Raw genomic sequence first — 19875 nt, forward strand, 5'->3', positions numbered from 1 at the left:
ATCCACAGCTAAAATAATTGAAAAAATCAATAAAAAAGCATTTATATAAAAAAAACCAAAAGGAATTGGTTTATTTGGAATTAGAATAACATTAAATAAATTTATGTACAAAAAATTAGATTTCTATCTCATATATAAAAAAAGAAGCATATGCTTTTAAAATCCAAGCCCTAGTTGTAAGAAATAGCAATATATATTATTATACTCAATATTTTTAGGTACAACAGGTAGTTAATAACTTTTAATAAATAACAGCAAACAAATGACTAATTTTGTTTAAAAAACTTTATTATAAAATATAATTTGTAAAAATAATACTTTGTAAATGAATACAATGATTACAAATGTTTTAACATATTGGACGACTGTTGAGATTCAAAAATTCCCCCCAGAAACAATACTAATGTATATTTAACCTCAGGTATGTTCACAAATATGAATATTGTGTTATTAAATTTAATTAATTTATAATCTAATTTTAATTGATCAAATAATAATATAATTCAAAAAACTATTAAAGGTATAAAATGTAAGTAAAACGTCTTAATTTATAATACCAATGTGTAAATGTTACTTACAGTCATCCAAAAGTCATACAATTTATAACTATACGTGATCACAATATGGACGGCATTGTTAGTATATTATATTGTATTAAATTTAATAAATTTATAATCTAATTTTAATTGATCAAATAATAATATAATTCAAAAAATTATTAAAGATATAAAATTTAAATAAAAAGTCTTAATTTATAATACCATTGTGTAAATGTTACTTTACAGTCATTCAAAAGTCATACAACAATTTACAACTGTACGTGATCACAATATGGACGGAATTATTAGTATATTATATTGTATTAAACAATAGCTACTCAAAGTTAAGAACTATACTAGACAGTCAACTTGAGTACATATGTGTGGCTTTACTAAACCACAATTGAGTTGTTGGGGATGATTAACAGTTATGCCTGATTGCCATCTGAAAAAAATATCACTGCCAAGTATGGTTCTTAACTTAAGTAGAGTATAAAAAAAATAATAATACTTATGTTCTAAATTTAAAACTTATTTAAAAATAATTATGGACTTGAACATAGGTATCCAGAAATTTTATATAATAACTAATAAACTATAATGATAAAAAAAAAATAATGTTAAATTTAAGACAATATTGTTCGAAACATTTAACATTTTAAAATTTATTCCTGAATGATTACTTAAAATATAGTGAACACTTTTAATTCTACATAAATATTTTTCATTCAAGTTATACTTAAATAACATAAATAAAATTTATTTATTTAGATGAATATAATTTTTAAGTGCATTTTACCTACATAATGTAAAATAATATATTTTTATCAATTAATGGTACATAAAAAATAATTGTTTTAATAAAATAACTAATGAATTAAAAAAAGAAATTCCATTTTTTTAACCTTTCATTGGTTCAATATTTTCAAAGTTAAAAAATGTTTTGATATAAAGTGATTAAATAATATAAAAGACATTCTGTGATAAGATTTTGTTTTTTTAACTATCAAAATTAAGCAAAACTAACCCATATTTATTTAAGGTTTTAAAAATTTAAATTAATTTAAGCATAAGATACTTGTTCAATGTATTCGTCGTTATAATTATTGTAGTTTTCTGGTTCCCTATGCACCGAACAGAAACGACCCCCATACCTCACCATAGCAATGACTACAAACAATACAAACATGGCCAACAATAATATCAAAGGTGAAAATATGTGAATCATTGTGAAGTTCAAATGTCACTCTCTTTCTTGTGAAGCTCTACAAATTCTTGGGGCACCCCAGAGTCATAAACAGGTTTTGGTTTAGAAAAGTTTGTTTCTAGCTCTCTCAGATCAAGTGGAGCTTGTTTGGCGGGCGTCTTGATCCAAATCGGTAGTATGTAACGATTACCTGTGCACGTAAATAAATATGCATCGATTAATAAAATATGTATAATTTGAACCCAACAACGACTCACCTGTTTCACTATTTCTCCAGTAATGTCTGTGCTTGGAAAAGCAACACAGAAACAAGTTGACAACAAGTAGTGCAAAGGCAAACACTGTACACACACCAAGAGTCACGTAAAAAGTTTGATAGTTGCTCGGCTCGTGTTGATCATAAAAAGGATTGGTCATAAACTCTGTCTTGTCATCTAGAACCACTGACATTCTGCGCAAGAAACGAAAAGTTTTCAATCAATCGAAAAACGGCAAAAAATGAGAGACAAACAAACTACGACCTCACCTGTTTTAATAATTGCTAAGAGACTGGTTTCCGGTTTGAGACATTTGTCTCTAATTATTGGTAAATACCTTGCTACGTGAGTTCAGTGAACGAGTGATCGTGATTCTTTAGAATTTAAATTAATAAAATTAATGTAAACAAAACAATAGTTTTTTTACTGGACAAACAATAATAATGTGTATATTATGATTTATGACGCCCTGAACTGGAATTCACTATTAACAGTGATAATGATTTTAAGCAACAGTTTGTTATTCCATGACACAAATATAGATAATAAATTATTGCTCCATAAAATTATTTATTCTGTGATAAAACTACCGACTTCATCTGTGATAAAATTACAGGTATATAAAAATACTATATTTTTAAAAATGCTATATTATTTTTTATATAGGTATCTGGCATCTGCGGATAAAATAAAATTTTTAGTATCGTGGTTATTAATATATTATTGTTAATCATAAAATTAATAAAGCAATTAGTTAAATTATTGCATGCACTCAATGACTTAATGACTTGCAAACGTTGAAATCTCATCTCTCTATTCCAAATTAAAAGATTCTTAACTTTTTACTGTAAGAAGTTTACTTTTAACTTGTACTTTTAACTTTGACAATGAGCGTTTTGTACAACGATGACGATGGTTTCTTCATATCGCATCAAATGTTTATTTCAAAGTTGTACGATACGATTTTGAATAAAACCGAAAACACTGTACCTTTGTACGAACATTTTTTCCATATAAACAATCCATTCGTCAGGGATAACCAACAAGTAGAAACTAGTACGGAAAATAATTTAAAACGTAAGAGAAAACGGCCAAAATATGAGGTAGTTAATAATTATTTTAATGCAAGTAAAATAAACCGAAGTATCACTTCTATAGTTAAAATATTTTAATAAATGGTTTCTATTTATCCTCTAAAAATTTTTCATTTTAAATTTTTTTTAGGAAGATGAAACAAGTAAAAAAATCAAAACTTTTATATCAAATTTAAAAAGTCAAGATATTTTTTCCACATCACCAGAGTTTTTGGATAATAATAGTTGTGCTAGACATGCATCTATAAAGTTTTATGAAAACACTAGTGAGCTAAAAACATTTTATGGACAAAATCCAAATCCAAATTTACATATAGCTAATGGCTATGTATTTCCGCCAAAATGTCAGTTTTACTGTGACAATGTTTTCAATATGAAAAACCTTAAAGATGAAAAATATGACATGATTTTGTTAGACCCACCGTGGACAAATAAATACATAAAAAGAAAAAAGAAAATTAAACGAGATGAAGGGTAATGAATCAATTTAAATAAATTGTACTCGTTAAATTTATATTATGATGTTTTTAGATATACAATGATGGTTGATCAGGATTTGGCCCAATTACCTATAAATGAGTTTTTAACTTTAAATGGTTTAGTTTGTGTTTGGTGTACAAATTCTCAAAATCATATAGACACATTAAAGTCTGTATTATTTCCAACATGGAACATAAAATATGTGGCTTGTTGGTACTGGATAAAGGTATTACGTTTTTTTATAAGTTTAATAAAATAATTGCATATAAAAAAACAGCACACTAAAGATTTACACTATTATGGTCCCAAGAAAACTCTTGCATGAAACAATTATTTGTGCTTTAGGTAAAATCAATAATCAATGATATTTATAAATTTTGATATATACTGTAGGTGACAAAATGTGGAGAATTTATTTGTAATTTTGCTCCACAAACTGGCAAACAGCCTTATGAACGCATAATATTTGGAAGAAAAATAGACAGTGATACTAAAATAAAAAATCCCGAAGAAAATAAGATGATTGCAAGTGTTCCGAGTTCAGTGCATTCGCATAAACCCCCTCTATCTGGTAAGTACTTTAATAAATCATGTTTTTTATCATTACTAAATAATAAGTAATGACTTCTTAAGCTTAAACTGTCTATTTAAGTCCACTGCCTATTCTAGTATGCTTCTCCATCTAAATATCCAGAATCCAGCGCCATTCTTACGTAATACGCTGATTTTCTTTAAATCTTTTACTTCTGTATGGTTCCATTTCATCCTTTTTTTAACCACGTTACAAGGAAAGATTTCACCAGCATTTATTCCTTTTAATAACATTACTTTCTTTATTAATATAACTACCCCTCCTAATTGTATACTTAAAATTAACAATGTTTTTATTTTATCATATATTTTGATATAGTTGTATTATTTTTATTTTAGAAGTATTAGTTCCTTATCTGCCTCCAGCACCAAAATGTTTAGAACTATTTGCAAGGTATCTATTACCCAATTGGACTAGTTATGGACTTGAAGCTTTAAAATTTCAACACCAATTTTTGTATGAAAATTCAGATCTAGAACACTGCAATCACAAATCCAATATTAAACCTAATGAAAATATAAAGATTTCTATCAAATAAAAGTATTATTTGTTTTTGCATCAGGCATATATATTTTTATACAATTTTTTACACTCAGTCAAATAGTGCAGCCCTACAACTCTACAATTTACTAAAAAAAAAAATTATATTCTTATGAAAATTTGATATAAAATACATGTCACAATTATGCCGTTCAAATAGTTAAAAAAAAACAAATGACTATTGATCTTCTTTTTTCTTCTATACATTTATTTGTTTTAATCATAAACAGTAATTTGTATAATTAACAAACATAAAATACAAATACTATTACTATATATTGTTTTATATAATAAAATAATTGAAATACAAAAAATTTGTAATTGTTATTGTTTTTAACTAAATTTGTGATTTATATTTTTAGTAGACTAATAAAAACGATGAGCAAAACACATATAATATCATTAATGTAAACAAATTTAATCAAAGGCATGTTTCCATTGCTATATTAACATTGTGTTAAAATAATGCCGGATTTCGTGGTTTTAAAATTAATTTTGACATGAAGTAAACATTCATTCAGACAAATTTAGAGTGTTGTTTTAATGCCACTCATTCAACATGGCCTTTGATGTTATGCATCCAATATAATTATATACTATGTTAAAATCATATGGTTAACTATACTTAATTCTCTAATTAACTCCTATGACATAATCAGTTTCTTTATTGTTTTTCAATGTAATTTTAAATTAATTCAACTTCATAAATAATAAATTTTGATTTACCACACATACAGTCTTTTATTGATCGAATTCATAAAGATTATAGTTGTTAACTATAATTGTTTACATCAAATTATTGTGATTTTTTTTTGACTGTTTTGAGCGGTGAGACAATTAATGGAAGTACATACATGCCCAACACAGCTAATATATGCAGATAAAACATGAGATGCCTGTAAGAAAAAAAATAAACATCTATAATAATTTAAAATGTCAAATGATTTATAATTATATTGTTTCAAACATAATAAAAATGAAAATGTATTCGATCTGGGTTAAAACACATAAAATTATTCAAGTTAGATTGAAGTAAAATGTAAAACGCAAAGAGAATAATTAAATTTGACAAACTGATAAAGTTAAAATAATATTAATATTTCTCAAAATAAATTTAAAATAATTTTCTGTAATAAAAAAACTAAAATACATTGGCAATTGGTAAATAATATTATGTGAGTATTCAATATATTAAATATATATATATTTCTTACCAAAAGACACGCAATGCAGGCATAAGCTCTAAGATAATAAATGAAAATGTCATGTATGACAAGCAAAGTCTTGTTAAGAAACATGTTACAAAATCGTAAGCTAGTTTCACAGGTTTGGGTTGCTGGAATCTGTGCCATAAACATCTTCGAACCTATATAACATACAATACACATTAGACACATGTTTATTAAGTAGTTAATATTACAAATGATTTTTATACAATTACCATTCTTGCACTGTTCGTAAACAATGATCCAGTAAGGAAGGTCACATAATAACCAGGGTAAAAACCGTGCCAAAATGCAGATAGAGTGTACGTCATAACTGTGTTATATTTAGGAGATGCCCTTTCATACATAACATAACGAAGCCACAGATTTGTGCCTTTGTTCCATGCATCAATAGTAGCTCTAAAGTTTACACCAAACTAAACAAAATATTGACAGATTTTAATAAATATTATAAGAAATCAATAATATGAGACCAATTTAATGTGCTCGTATGATTTAGAAGAGTTAATAATTTTGATTTGAATACTAGCACATACTTCAACTCCTAAAATATCGATGTTATCCAGTAAATTCCATTCTTGTTCGCCTTTCTCGTTATAACCAGTAAATCCAAAACCAGAAGCATTGCAAACTGCATCAGCTAAGGTCCAAGCAAAATAATACTTAAAACGAGTTAAAGAGGTTATGACTATAATAAACCAAATTTTTGAGTAGATCGGAGTTTCGTACAAAAATTTTTCATCTAAAAAACCAAACATAATATAATTTTTCTTTACAACATACTGAAACTTTAAAACAAGAATTACATATAATATATAAATTCGATATTAACACTAGGGCTAGGAAGTTATTGTATTTGCTGCATTTTTACTGTCATTTAAGTTTATTGTTAAGATACCAATTTTTATAATATTTTATCTCTTGTTAATATTAGTTATTATATCTGTATAAAAATATAAAAAATGTATAAGCACAATTTTTTATACATTTGAAATTATAATTTTAATGGAATCTATTAATATTGCAAAAATGTTTAACTATTATGTAGTTAAAAATATATAAAAACATTTTTTTTTTATATTTAAATTTTAACTGTACCTCATTAGCCTACTTTTTTAAATAAAAATGAAAGATTCAATTGCAAGTGTTTACTTGTTTTTAAAATGTAAAAAAATGTAGTACAATTTTGTAATTTGTTGTTAGTCAATCAATTAATTGTATACATTCTACAGTGCAATAACTTCCGAGCTTTAAAGCTTAACACGTTGACTGCCACATGGCCGCCGGCGGTCATCTGCAATTCTCAAATTCTGTGAATTTGTGACCGCTGGCGCCCATAGTTCAACATTCCTACCACGCCACATGACCGCCGGCGACCACATATGTATTTGGTTTTACATTATTAACTTTTCTATGGCGCTACAATAATGCATTAAAATAAGGACCGTGGCGTAGCAGGAATCATTACAATTTTTCTGATATACGTTTTTTTTTCACATTTTTTTTCAATTTTTAGTTTTCTATTTTTCTATTTTTTCAAATATTTGAGGTATACAAATTTGGAATACATTAAAAAATATGCTTGGCGTATAACAAATACCAATTCAATGACCGCCGGTGGCCATGTGGCAGTCAACGTGTTAAACTGTCACAAATTGAACTAAGTAAAAAAAAGCAACAATATAATAAATATTGAAAATTTTAAATAATTACAAACCTAGCAATGTAGTAGATGGATACATTGGTACAATGAAGTATATTACAAGAGCGCATATGAATGTAATTAATACTTTTTTCAATACAGGCTTTAAAGGAGACGGAGGTGATTTAGCCTAAACAAAATAAATTAATAACATAAAAATACAAATTAGTAAACAAATAAATTGATACCTCTTTAGGTAATTTTTTTGGAAAATTGGTCCCATCTAAATAGGCTATATAATCTTCAAAAAATGCATTGGGTCCAGCTAAAATTGTTTGAAATGTTAATAAATAGCTTATGTATTGAATGAGTGTTGGTGCCTTTCTATAAAAAAACAATTTGTACAAAATAATTAAATATATTACACAAAAAATAAAATACAAAATATTTTACCTAATTTTATAACGTTTTTGAATATCTGTTAACTGTTTTTTATCAGCCATAAGGCCGTCATGTAAACCACAGGCTAATGCTGATAACTTTTGTACCATTACCATAACTGGACCTAAATAATCAATATAAATACTTTATTTTGAATTTCAAAAAATAGATTAAAAAATTACTTTATCGTATGTCTTAACTCAATGAAAGAAAATCACTATTTTTAGGTTTCAATACTTTTAATATAATTTACCAGTAATATCCAAGGTATAAGATCCATACTCGTAAACTTGACGATAAATATGCAGTAATGATAAGTACACACAACATATAAGTAAAACAGCTCTAAAAAGAAAAAATAATTTAGTATGTTAAAAAATTAACATAAAACATAAATTATAATTAATATTATTATTATTACTTATGTATCGTATTTGGATTTAATGTTTTTAATGTAACATAACAGATTGTTGGTAAAACAATAAGATGTAACATTTGACTGAAAAAAAAAAAACAAGGATTAAGAAACTAAAATAAATAATAGTTAATAGTAAATATTAAACAAATAATTTTACCTATTACATATTACATATTACTATACAAAAAATAAAATACATTTGTGATCATTTTTTTTTTTTTAACCATACCAAATTTTTATCTATATTTTAATAATTTATGATGGCAATATGCAAGGGGGTACACTTGCAATCCATGGCTTTTCAAAAGAAAAAAAATTAAATGGTATTATATAATGTATATTATAACTAGAAATCAGCATATACTATGCACAATGCACCCCCCTGATAAAATTTCTAGTGGTGCCTACACCAATAGGTATAAAATAAAATATATTATATCTTTCAAACTAACAAGCATTTATTAGAAGATGAATTAACTAAATTACAAATCTTCATTTTTTTTATCAATTGAAATTAATTATTATTATTACTTATGTATCGTATTTGGATTTAATGTTTTTAATGTAACATAACAGATTGTTGGTAAAACAATAAGATGTAACATTTGACTGAAAAAAAAAAAACAAGGATTAAGAAACTAAAATAAATAATAGTTAATAGTAAATATTAAACAAATAATTTTACCTATTACATATTACATATTACTATACAAAAAATAAAATACATTTGTGATCATTTTTTTTTTTTTAACCATACCAAATTTTTATCTATATTTTAATAATTTATGATGGCAATATGCAAGGGGGTACACTTGCAATCCATGGCTTTTCAAAAGAAAAAAAATTAAATGGTATTATATAATGTATATTATAACTAGAAATCAGCATATACTATGCACAATGCACCCCCCTGATAAAATTTCTAGTGGTGCCTACACCAATAGGTATAAAATAAAATATATTATATCTTTCAAACTAACAAGCATTTATTAGAAGATGAATTAACTAAATTACAAATCTTCATTTTTTTTATCAATTGAAATTAATTAATTATTAGTTCCTTTTTTAGAATCAATATTAAATAAATCAATAAAATGAGTAGCAGATTTGTTAAAAGAAAAATATAATATAATATAATATTAAGGAATAATAATTGAAAGTTAGAAGTTCCAAGAATAATAATTTAAATAACTAATTTACATTCTACAGAACCAATTTTGTAATGTTAGTTTTAATATTAAATTGAATTAACCTAACAGTTAACTTATAGGTAAATGCTTTATCTCTACAAGTTAATTAATAAGTCAATCTACTCTAATATTAAAGATGAAAACACAATTAATTATGCTTAACACAAATTTACTATTTGTAATCATTGGTTATAAATAGTATTTATAACTATTTATAATCAATGATTGTATGTTTGTAAAATGTTTATAATATACCTATAGGTATAATTTTCACTTAATATGTTCCAATACTATTTAAAAATTTTAAATAGAAAAAAGGAATAATATAACAGTTCTATTGATTTATTTTTAATTATATTATATTAAATTTTAATATAATATAGATTATGCATCATTTATGTTATTATAAAAAAGTATATTACTATCCAAAACAGATGTAAGCCATGGTTAATCCAATAATAAGTCCAAATATTTCTCGAAGAAATATATATTGCTGATTTTTTGGTGGCAAAAATGTATACATTAATGGCGCTATACATAATGCTATAAGTTGACAAATTACAAAATTCACCTGAAAATAAAATGTTTCAATCAGAATATGTATAATAAATGCAAAGTAAGCAAGTTAATTATATCATGTATAAATGTAGACCTTTACTAAACATATTTTTAATTTATTTTTAACTAATTGTTTTTGTTTTTTTTTATTAAGCAACTAAAATAGCTGTTTTTTAATAGCTACTAATTACGTATAACTAAATTTAGTAAAATTATGAAAAAATAAATATACCTAAATTTAAATTATTTTTTTTTTAAATACCTTATAAGAAATGAAGAATCAATCCTTTAAAAAGTTATTGGGTCACAAATCATAATCCAATTCCATTCAAATTTCAAGATTGAGTAATGATAAACTTTTAATAATTTAATATATGGGGTGTCCCGTGAGGATTAGCCATTAAGATATCTACTTAAATAATTGAAATATTATAATTCCATTTATTTTTTTTTTCATAAGACTTAGAGACAAGGGCTTCAGTATTAAGTATTTCATACTTGAATTTATTTTTATGTTACAGTAAAACAGTTAAAAATAATTTTTTATTTAATAATTTTCAAACAAATTGAAGATAGCCATTTTGTGTAATGTTTATTTTTCTAAAAAATTTTGACTTTTCAACATTAATTTCTTGATTTTTAATATTTGTTCTCATTTTAAGAAAAACTGTCAATTATTTAATAATTAATACTATAATACCAATATTAAAAATCACATTTTCGTACTTATATAATCTCAACTAAACTAAAAAATAATAAAGATTATTTCCTGAAATTTCGGAAGGGGTTTAAACCCCTACAACTCCTAGAACCCCCCCTTGTATACGCGGCTGTCTGTCTTCAACTTTAACTAAAAACATTCTACCATTTACCAGCAAATGCCCCCAAAATATTTGGTTAGGTAGTCGCTATAACCAATAAGTACCCAAAAAAAATATGAAATACTTAAAGTCCTTGTCTCTGTGAGTCTTATAAAAAAAAAAAAGAATTATAATACATTCATTATTTCAGGAGATTTCACAATAGGTAAATCCTCATGGCACATTTTGTATATTACACAGTAAAAATAATTTCAATCAAATCAAATACAATTAACATAACAATAATATTTAAATTAAATACAAATTGATTTGTTTTTATAGGTACAATATAACAGTATTAATCAATCAATATTTTATTACTATTATTTTTTTAAATGATTGCAAAAAATAAATTATAGCTAAAATGGGTTGTTTGAATAATAAAATAATGTCAAACAAGACTGCTGTAGAATCCTAATTAGAAAAAAAAAATTGTTTCACAAAAATAATCGTATCATTTATGCAATCAAAGATATGCAAATATATTTTTGCTAAAACTAGTTAACATGACAAATAAAATGTCAATCATGAATATTAAAAAAAGTTTGCTAAAATACAAGCTCACATAAATATATATCATTGAATTTAGCATTACTTCAGTATTAAACAACAATGAGTGTATTATAATGAGATCTACAATCTACTATATATAAGTGTTATAAGTATCTAACCAAATTGTATACACAATATGTAAATTAAAAACAAACTTCTAAATAGCATATAAATACCATGTACAACATATATTTTAATATTTATATACACAACATACTATCTTATTCGACACTATGTATGTCAACTTGTTATATTAAATATATTATTTATTAATTGAATAAGGTCACACAACCAATTGTATGACTTATGTATTTAAGTTCTTTATATAATCTAATTTATGATATTTAATAGTATTTAACAAACTGTATTATATAGTTCAGTTAAAGAAAGCAAATTACTTTACTTGATTATTGTCAAGAAATTTAAATATATTTTATTTAACTCAATACTGATATAAAAAAGTATTCATGGTCAGTTATTATATAGTTATAATAATTCATAGTGGTATTTTATTTTTTTCTAGATAATGATAAGGCATAACTATCATAAACACAGTATAAAATAATAACTATTAATACCAAAACAAATATTTAACGGATTTTTTTTTTACCTAAATATATATAATACAGTAAATTCCCCCAATAGCGAATAATTTCTTAGAAACAACAATATTTTCATTATTTTTCTATGAGAAAATCCTCTGAATAGCGCACACCTATTTTAATTTTAATTTAAAAATAATGAAAAAACAATGACAAGAAAATACCTAACTTAACTAAACTGACCAAATTTTTTTCATCAAATTGACTTGTACCTATTTAATTATGTACCTATGCATTTTTTTATTATTATACATACATTATTATATATAACATTAAAAAGTTAAAATATTATAAGTATATACAGTGAAACCTCTGAATAAGGGATACTCTTGGTCATCAAAATTTTGTCTGTTATTTATATGGGGTATATTTTTTAAACTTATAAAGGGGATAAATGTTTAAAACGAAAATAATATTTTCTATAGTATATTATGTAAACTTTAATCATGGTTATTAATTTATTAAAATATATGGAACTTCTTTCACAAAAACAACATACATATTTTTTAATTTACATGTAATTATGAAGAAATACTTATCAAGGTCTTATTAATTTATTATAGGTACTTTGTAGGTATTACTTTATAATAATATATTAGAGTTAACTGTCATATATTTTTTGATTTATATTATGCTACTATCATGATTATTATTTTTTATGCTTGCTATAATTGTAACAATTATAAAATATGAGAGCTATCAAACTATACAAATATGTGAACATGTGAAATATATAAAAAGTAAAACTTCTAATGAGAATTAGTGTTACATGTAATACAATACATATCTCTTAAAAATGTAATTAAATTTAGTGTAATTCATTTTAAAAACATTTATATATATTTATGGTGTAGATGTATGCACTATAATAATATCAGCTCCACACCCTTCCACCATATTTGGACTCTAATTACAGTAGCAACTATAATAACAATTAACAGAAATTATGAAAGATTATATGAGATAATACAATTTACAGGAGAGCTTATAATAAAATAAAAATAATTCAAGTTATGTATAAATATTTTCACCACATTCTTCATGCCAATAAGTTTTAATTTTAATAACTCAGAATTAATATTAGATATAATAATCAGATCTCTAACAGGTACGTACTACTTATTAAAAAAAGATGGGCAAGTTTATGAAAATAATTAACTCAAGTTAAGTTAAGCGAACAAAAGATTGTTAAATTAGAGGTTAATAGATAACAAATAATAAATTTAACTTGCTAAATTTAATATTAATATGAAAAAATGTATTAACTTAACTCAGAAAAAAAAAGTTTCTTCTTTTATAATAAACTAGTACGTGGTTAACATAGATGATGATTGTTTTTTTCTAATTTCTTAAATTATAATAAAAAAAAGGCAATTTAGGTAATATAATTATAAAAAAACTAAATTCAAAATATAGCATAACTTAACTTATAAAATAGTGAAATACAACATATTAAATAAAATTATAATTTAATATAAAAATGTATAATTGTTTAAATCAGTAAAACAAATACCAACATTAACGTATATACTTTTGATATTTTTAACTCAATAGATTATTTTTAAATACTGATAAAAGCTAAGTTATTTTGAAGGTAAAATAAACTAGGTAAGTTAAAAAGTTTAAAAACATTTGATTGAATATTTTTGCTAATTACTACATGCATCTTCGAATAAAAAAATAAAGTGTTCTAATGCTTAATGAAGTACCTATATATTTTTTCATAAAACTTGAAGACATAATCTAACAATCTACCTATTATAATTATTATACAATATATAATACATATTAACTATAGAGTATTAAAAAATATATATTTACCAAATCTACAGATAGCCCAATGCTTTCAGAGAGTGATATAAAAATTTCACTTCCATGGTAATTTAGTGGCTTCATTTTTGCTTTAATTTATAGACAACCGCAATAATAAGGAGATAAAAATATAATATGTTTTTTGATTTTCTGTACCAACAAGGAAGAAATTCGCACGGTCCGTCACAAAGACTTCATATTCACGTGAATTTTAATTTAAAATTAAATGTGACGGCTAGAAAAAAAAACAATACTCATTAGGGTATAATACACGACGACAACGACTATCAAATTAAACAACAATAATAACTATTATAGTTGTTAACTAATATTTGAAAACGATAGTTCTTGACAAACGTTACCTCACAGAACTGCATAGATGCAGTTCGGTCAATTGCATCGGCACAGAAACGCATCAAGCGCACGCTTACGTCTTATGCAAAATACAACGATACCGACCTTTAGACTTAAGTTCGTAACACGAATAGAAAATGCAATTCGAGTGCGATTAACCGCAAGTAAACGGACTTATGGCACGGCAATGATAGTCGACGGTACGTGGGTACACGTACGGCACGGCACTACGGGCTACGGCGTTCGTAGTTCGTACTCCACAGAAAAATATTATCACATAAATATATCGATATAAACCCGACAACCGTTATCAGCGGTGTAAATTTGTGATAAGAGGGTTAAGGTCAACAAACTCGTGGTGACACCACCCAGCGCACAAACCCTTCAGACCCGTTAAAACGACGGTCACGGGTTAATGACTTCTCCGCTCGCAACCCAATGGTATACTAGATCGATGACGGACGAAGGGTGGAAAAGTTGAATTTTTTTTCAATCCCGTTTTTGTTTCGCGCTTTTGAGAAATAAAATATTCCACGCAACCGGATTCGCCAATTTTTTTATGGCAACACTGCGTTTGTTTTCCGATAGCGCGGCCACCGACAATGTTATTTTCCTAAGATTTTCGCAACGCAAGTATATTATTTGTAGATACTTGACATTTACTAGCACTTAGTCATCATTAATCATCAGTCTTTGCAGTACGGAATATGATCCATTGGAATCTGAACGAATCGCATTTCACCGATTATGCAGATATTCATCCTCCTCGAAAATATCACAACTGTGTTCAGGTTCCATAATTGTTTGTCCTCTAACGTTCGTCTTCAATGACATCTGCTTCTGCTCACCACCGTCATCGTCTGAACTCAACAATAATTTTTATGTAGGAAGAGATAATAATTTTTTTACTGATTAAAAACTAAACAAAAAAAAATTTTCCTAAATTCGCCAAAAAGTGTATAATTATTATTATTATTATATTTACTTCAAACAATAATATAATATAATATAATATAATCTAGTTTTACTGTTATTTTTATGTATAAAGTATTTTACAATACAATGCGTACGACGTTCCACACTACGAAAACTCGGAATAAAAAAGATGGTTAACATCAAGTAGATCAACTATATTGGAAAAAAGATTAACTGGTCTTGCACTCTTGCCCTTTTAAATATTCGCCGTAACATCAATGTTGATACTACTAAAGTTATTGACTGGCTTTCAAAAACCAAAAGAAAATTGGATTTGCATTATAATTTTGGATCTGTACCTATGTTAGGTACTTAGTAGCTATTTATTTTAAAAATGTTAAATGGACCAATGGTTTTTTTTTTATATTGATAGTTGAAACATTATTTATTTTCAATGTAAATAAATATCCAACGAACTATATAGTTCAACGGTCCTATTAAATTATAATTATAAAACTTGACGTTCACAATGTAAAAGGTCCCCCCGACCCCCTACCCCCCAATAAATACCCTGCGATTGATTTACGTTTTGAAATCTAGCAGTGTAATAAAATCGTGAGTAACTATCACGAAAAAAGTAAAATGGCAAGTTGTTACAACGACAAGTTTGACTAACCAAAACACCTATACATACCTAGTTGTGACGATGTCTTGCCGGTAGTTAATAAGCTACAGATAATTTTAAACTATTCCTACAAATACCCAACTCACAAATCGAATCCTGTAACACATAATAAATTGTATGAAACATTTATATTTTATTCAGCATCTCAGCATCTGCTGACTGCAGGCATCCGTAATAACAAGAAAAAAATCGTAAATGTCTAACCGTGATTTACTTTTTTTTGTCCTGTACCGTCTGTACGTCTGCTATATAGATATATCGGTAGTTTATATCTTATAAGTTATAATAAAAATATATAAGTGTTGTGGTATCGAATAATCGCAATAACATAAAAATCAATACAAATAGAAACCGATTCAAACATTTCAAACCCGCATATTATAATTATATAAGAACATTAATAATTAATATAATTATCATAATCGCATTAAATTAATAACAATAATAAAGAATTAACTATAAAAAGTATAAAATAGCTCAGTAGTTGTTATATCTTAAATGTTTAAGCATGTTAAATAAATATTAACAACATATATAATTAAATTGTAATAACTTTTTGATGAATCGAAATTTAACGACTATTATTTTACATTATTCAATTCGCTTATATCTTCGTCCAGCATAACTGTAAATTGAAAATATTAAGTATGTAAATACAAATACTAAATAGGTATTATATAATTACATGTATAACAATCAAAATTAATTTTTAATAACATTATTAATAATATGTAGATAGTAGACTGTAGACTATGAATATACTATAAAATACATTGGCGCAAATAGAGGAAGGGGGATTTAGTCACTACTCACTACACATTTCTGCCAAATCGTCCCAAATTAAAATTTAGAAGGTACTATAAGGTCTAAGACACAAAGCTATTAATATTAAATCATTTTTAAAAAATATTTTAGAGGCAAGCAAACACATGTTTTTGATAACGTTTAGCCAAACTGATACGATAAAACGGTTTCACTTAAAACCACAGATTAAATAAGGTAAATAGGTTTAATAGGTTTTATTTAAATCTGTGCTTATAACTTCAATTGCGTATTTAAAAAAAAAAAATGAGTACCTATACAAGAATTAATTTATTTATAGTATATAATAACAATCATTAATATCCTCGTCATGAAGTAAGACTAAGATGCTTAGATGCATCTCCATTTTAATCAAACATCGAAATCTTTGATAGGTAACTACCTAAGTGATACCTATATCACACAATAAGTACCTATATTTTTGTTTTTAATTTTCAAAATGTCAAATTTACACTAATTACAAAACAAATTTAAAAGAATTATTAATTACAATATTTACACTTACTAGTTAATCGTGACTAATGCAATTACTATTAATCAATCTGAATGGCGAATTAAAGCCGATAATATATAGCTTAAATTAGGAACCTATAGTAACATTCCTTTTCTAGTTATCTAGTACAGCAATATTTATAAACGATGTTTTATTCTCTATATTTTTATTTAAACTTTCATCACCTCTTGTTTAAAAAAATCTTTATTAATATATAAATATTTATTTATTTAATAAAATATCATACATAGATAATACCACTAAAATTTAAATCATTTTATATTTTAGGTATATAAATGTTATATAAACATTCAACATCAATTTACCTGCAGTCAAAATATTATAAAAAAAATAAACAAATAAAAGTACGGGAAAATCAGCGCCAATGTATGTATTCGCTTTATAAATGAATTCAATCGAGACTGGATACAGTATTTTCTATAATCTTGGTTCAAACTAACTTTCTACACATTCCTGATACCTCCAAGAACATTTTCTGAAATTCTCATCTAAATCGTTTGAGTATAGTTTTGAGTACCTATATAGAAATATTAGCTACAAAAACGCACATTAATTTATATATATATAATATAATTAAGTCCCCCTTTTATTTTTGTAACCAATGAGCAATTTGTTCGATTTTCATGTGCCATTGCCCATTATATACCTATAGCAACAGCTATACCTACATGGGTTGAAAAACGAAGCAATAAACACTCCGTAGTTCTGAGGCTCAAAAAATATGTGTGAAAAATTTAGTTAAGTAAATTGCAAGTTTATATTGTATAAATCCTATCCAAGTCATCCAACCGTATAGATTTATTTTTATAATAAATATATTTATATTTTTTAATTTTAATATGAAATATACAATCTATGTATACCTACACAATTAAGCACAATAAGTATATAAGTGATTTAGCCGATTTAGGGGATTAAAACAATATTGATGTTACGCGAAACGCGAAAGAGCCATCAATCAGTCATTATTGACACTTAGCTTGGGATTTGTGTTTAAGTAGGATTACGTTAGAAGGTCTCTACACATTACTTTTGTTAAGTCTGCGACGAGGAATTACTGGGAATGTCGGGATACGTAAGTACCTATGCAGTATGCCTTTTACCGGAGAATTTTCATCGTTTTCTAATCAAGTAAAGAAACGTTTATAAAAAAAAAAAACTATATTATAGCTTCTACAGTTATTATTTTAATGCCAAGATCTTTACGGAAGGTCTGGTTAGAAATAAATGGTGTTGCATTAGTAATTTTGCTAAGCTTAATGTTTTGGAAAGCTTGAATATATTATAATACCTACATAAATATTTACTATTTTGTATAACATGATATTATAAATATTGATAAAAAATATCTCAAAGGATATTGTATATCCTCCATCGCTACCACTTTAACATACTTACTAATTATATTAAGTGGTGCAAATGCACTACCTAGGTAGCTACCATTTATTTTCTCTCTCTGACCCAATTTAAGTTCAGCACTTCAGTAGTAGGTACTAAATATCAATCTATGGTGATGGTATTATTAGCTTCAATATTGGCCTGTTAAACAATTTAAAGGTAAGAATATCATTTAAGGCAGAGATGGAGAACCTTTCTGTTCCCACATGCCAAATATAAAAGTTGGTTGGATTTTATTTTCTCTACATGTCAATTAATTTGATAACCCTTCTTTTAAAATGTAAACTTAAAAAATTCCTTCATCTACGAATCAAATCTTTTCTTAAACAGTTGTGTGGGTCATTGGTTCACCATCTCTGATTTAAAGCATCTCACAAACTTTAATTATTTTAATTTTAAAGCAAATTATGAATATTTCAAAATTGCAATATTATATCTACATACTACATAGTTACAACTTATTTCAAAATCAAAACAGCATACAACAATAAAACCTCATTAGACGTACAAGATAATAATATTCTTATCTCTAAATTAAATAATTCACTTAAATATTAGATCAAACTCAAAATTGATGTGTTGAACTCAAATTTGTTTTGAGGTATGTGGATCAAAAAATATGTGCATTAGTTCATACAGTAATTAGGCTGTATGAAGTTAGCCCTCTGAAATTAAAAAAAGGTTTTCTTGGAAACTAATTAATTACATAAAGTAATTATTTAAAAATTATTACATAAAAGTTCCTATACTTTTGAGCACATCTAGTCGATTAGTTAAATACATAATGGAAGAGGGAGGAAACTTCATTAATGTCTATTTAACATCAATTTATCTTATTTGAAACATTCATATTCATATGATAGAATATAAGTACTCATATCAGTGGCATTGAGAATTTTTTCAGATTCTTGTCTAATATTTCACCCTCCCATCCAGAACCCAACAATAATTTACTTTTATATTTTAAACTACTTGTTATAAAAAATATTAAAATGCTAGTTTATGCTAAATCACTTTTTATGCTATCACTTAATCACTGTTACTCAGCACTCTTTAAAAAGCTTAAGGTGGTACCCATTCAATTACCCACTTTGCCATGCCACTGCTAAATATAAGTGTTTTTTTTTTTTTTATTAAACATAACAATATTAAACAATAAATTCACATATTACAGCAG

General features: G+C 25.6%; 3 protein-coding genes across 4 annotated transcripts; 1 reads left to right on the forward strand and 2 right to left on the reverse strand.

Annotated features, from left to right (window-relative positions):
* Positions 1 to 267: 267 nt before the first annotated feature.
* LOC114130683 (uncharacterized) lies at positions 268 to 2451 on the reverse strand. The gene is made up of 3 exons (XM_027995707.2): positions 2273 to 2451; positions 2004 to 2197; positions 268 to 1936 (listed from the first exon to the last, which is right to left on the reverse strand). The coding sequence occupies exons 2-3, from the start codon at positions 2194 to 2196 to the stop codon at positions 1776 to 1778; spliced, it is 354 nt and encodes a 117-aa protein (XP_027851508.1). The 5' UTR covers position 2197; positions 2273 to 2451; the 3' UTR covers positions 268 to 1775.
* Positions 2452 to 2626: 175 nt separating this feature from the next.
* LOC114130682 (N(6)-adenine-specific methyltransferase METTL4) lies at positions 2627 to 4724 on the forward strand. The gene is made up of 5 exons (XM_027995706.2): positions 2627 to 3106; positions 3228 to 3571; positions 3629 to 3803; positions 3971 to 4148; positions 4508 to 4724. The coding sequence occupies exons 1-5, from the start codon at positions 2891 to 2893 to the stop codon at positions 4705 to 4707; spliced, it is 1113 nt and encodes a 370-aa protein (XP_027851507.1). The 5' UTR covers positions 2627 to 2890; the 3' UTR covers positions 4708 to 4724.
* Positions 4725 to 4896: 172 nt separating this feature from the next.
* LOC114130681 (lysophospholipid acyltransferase 6-like) lies at positions 4897 to 14652 on the reverse strand. 2 transcript variants are annotated; one of them, XM_027995705.2, is made up of 12 exons: positions 14373 to 14652; positions 14020 to 14245; positions 10049 to 10197; positions 8440 to 8517; positions 8272 to 8363; positions 8031 to 8142; positions 7826 to 7961; positions 7653 to 7767; positions 6472 to 6677; positions 6151 to 6351; positions 5924 to 6075; positions 4897 to 5605 (listed from the first exon to the last, which is right to left on the reverse strand). In XM_027995705.2, the coding sequence occupies exons 2-12, from the start codon at positions 14092 to 14094 to the stop codon at positions 5506 to 5508; spliced, it is 1416 nt and encodes a 471-aa protein (XP_027851506.2). In that variant the 5' UTR covers positions 14095 to 14245; positions 14373 to 14652; the 3' UTR covers positions 4897 to 5505. The 2 variants fall into 2 exon arrangements, with proteins under 2 accessions (XP_027851506.2, XP_050055683.1); XM_050199726.1 differs by lacking the exon at positions 8440 to 8517 and adding an exon at positions 8968 to 9045.
* Positions 14653 to 19875: the final 5223 nt, after the last annotated feature.

This window comes from Aphis gossypii, chromosome 2 (assembly GCF_020184175.1).
Source record: "Aphis gossypii isolate Hap1 chromosome 2, ASM2018417v2, whole genome shotgun sequence".
In the NCBI taxonomy this organism is placed as follows: domain Eukaryota; kingdom Metazoa; phylum Arthropoda; class Insecta; order Hemiptera; family Aphididae; genus Aphis; species Aphis gossypii.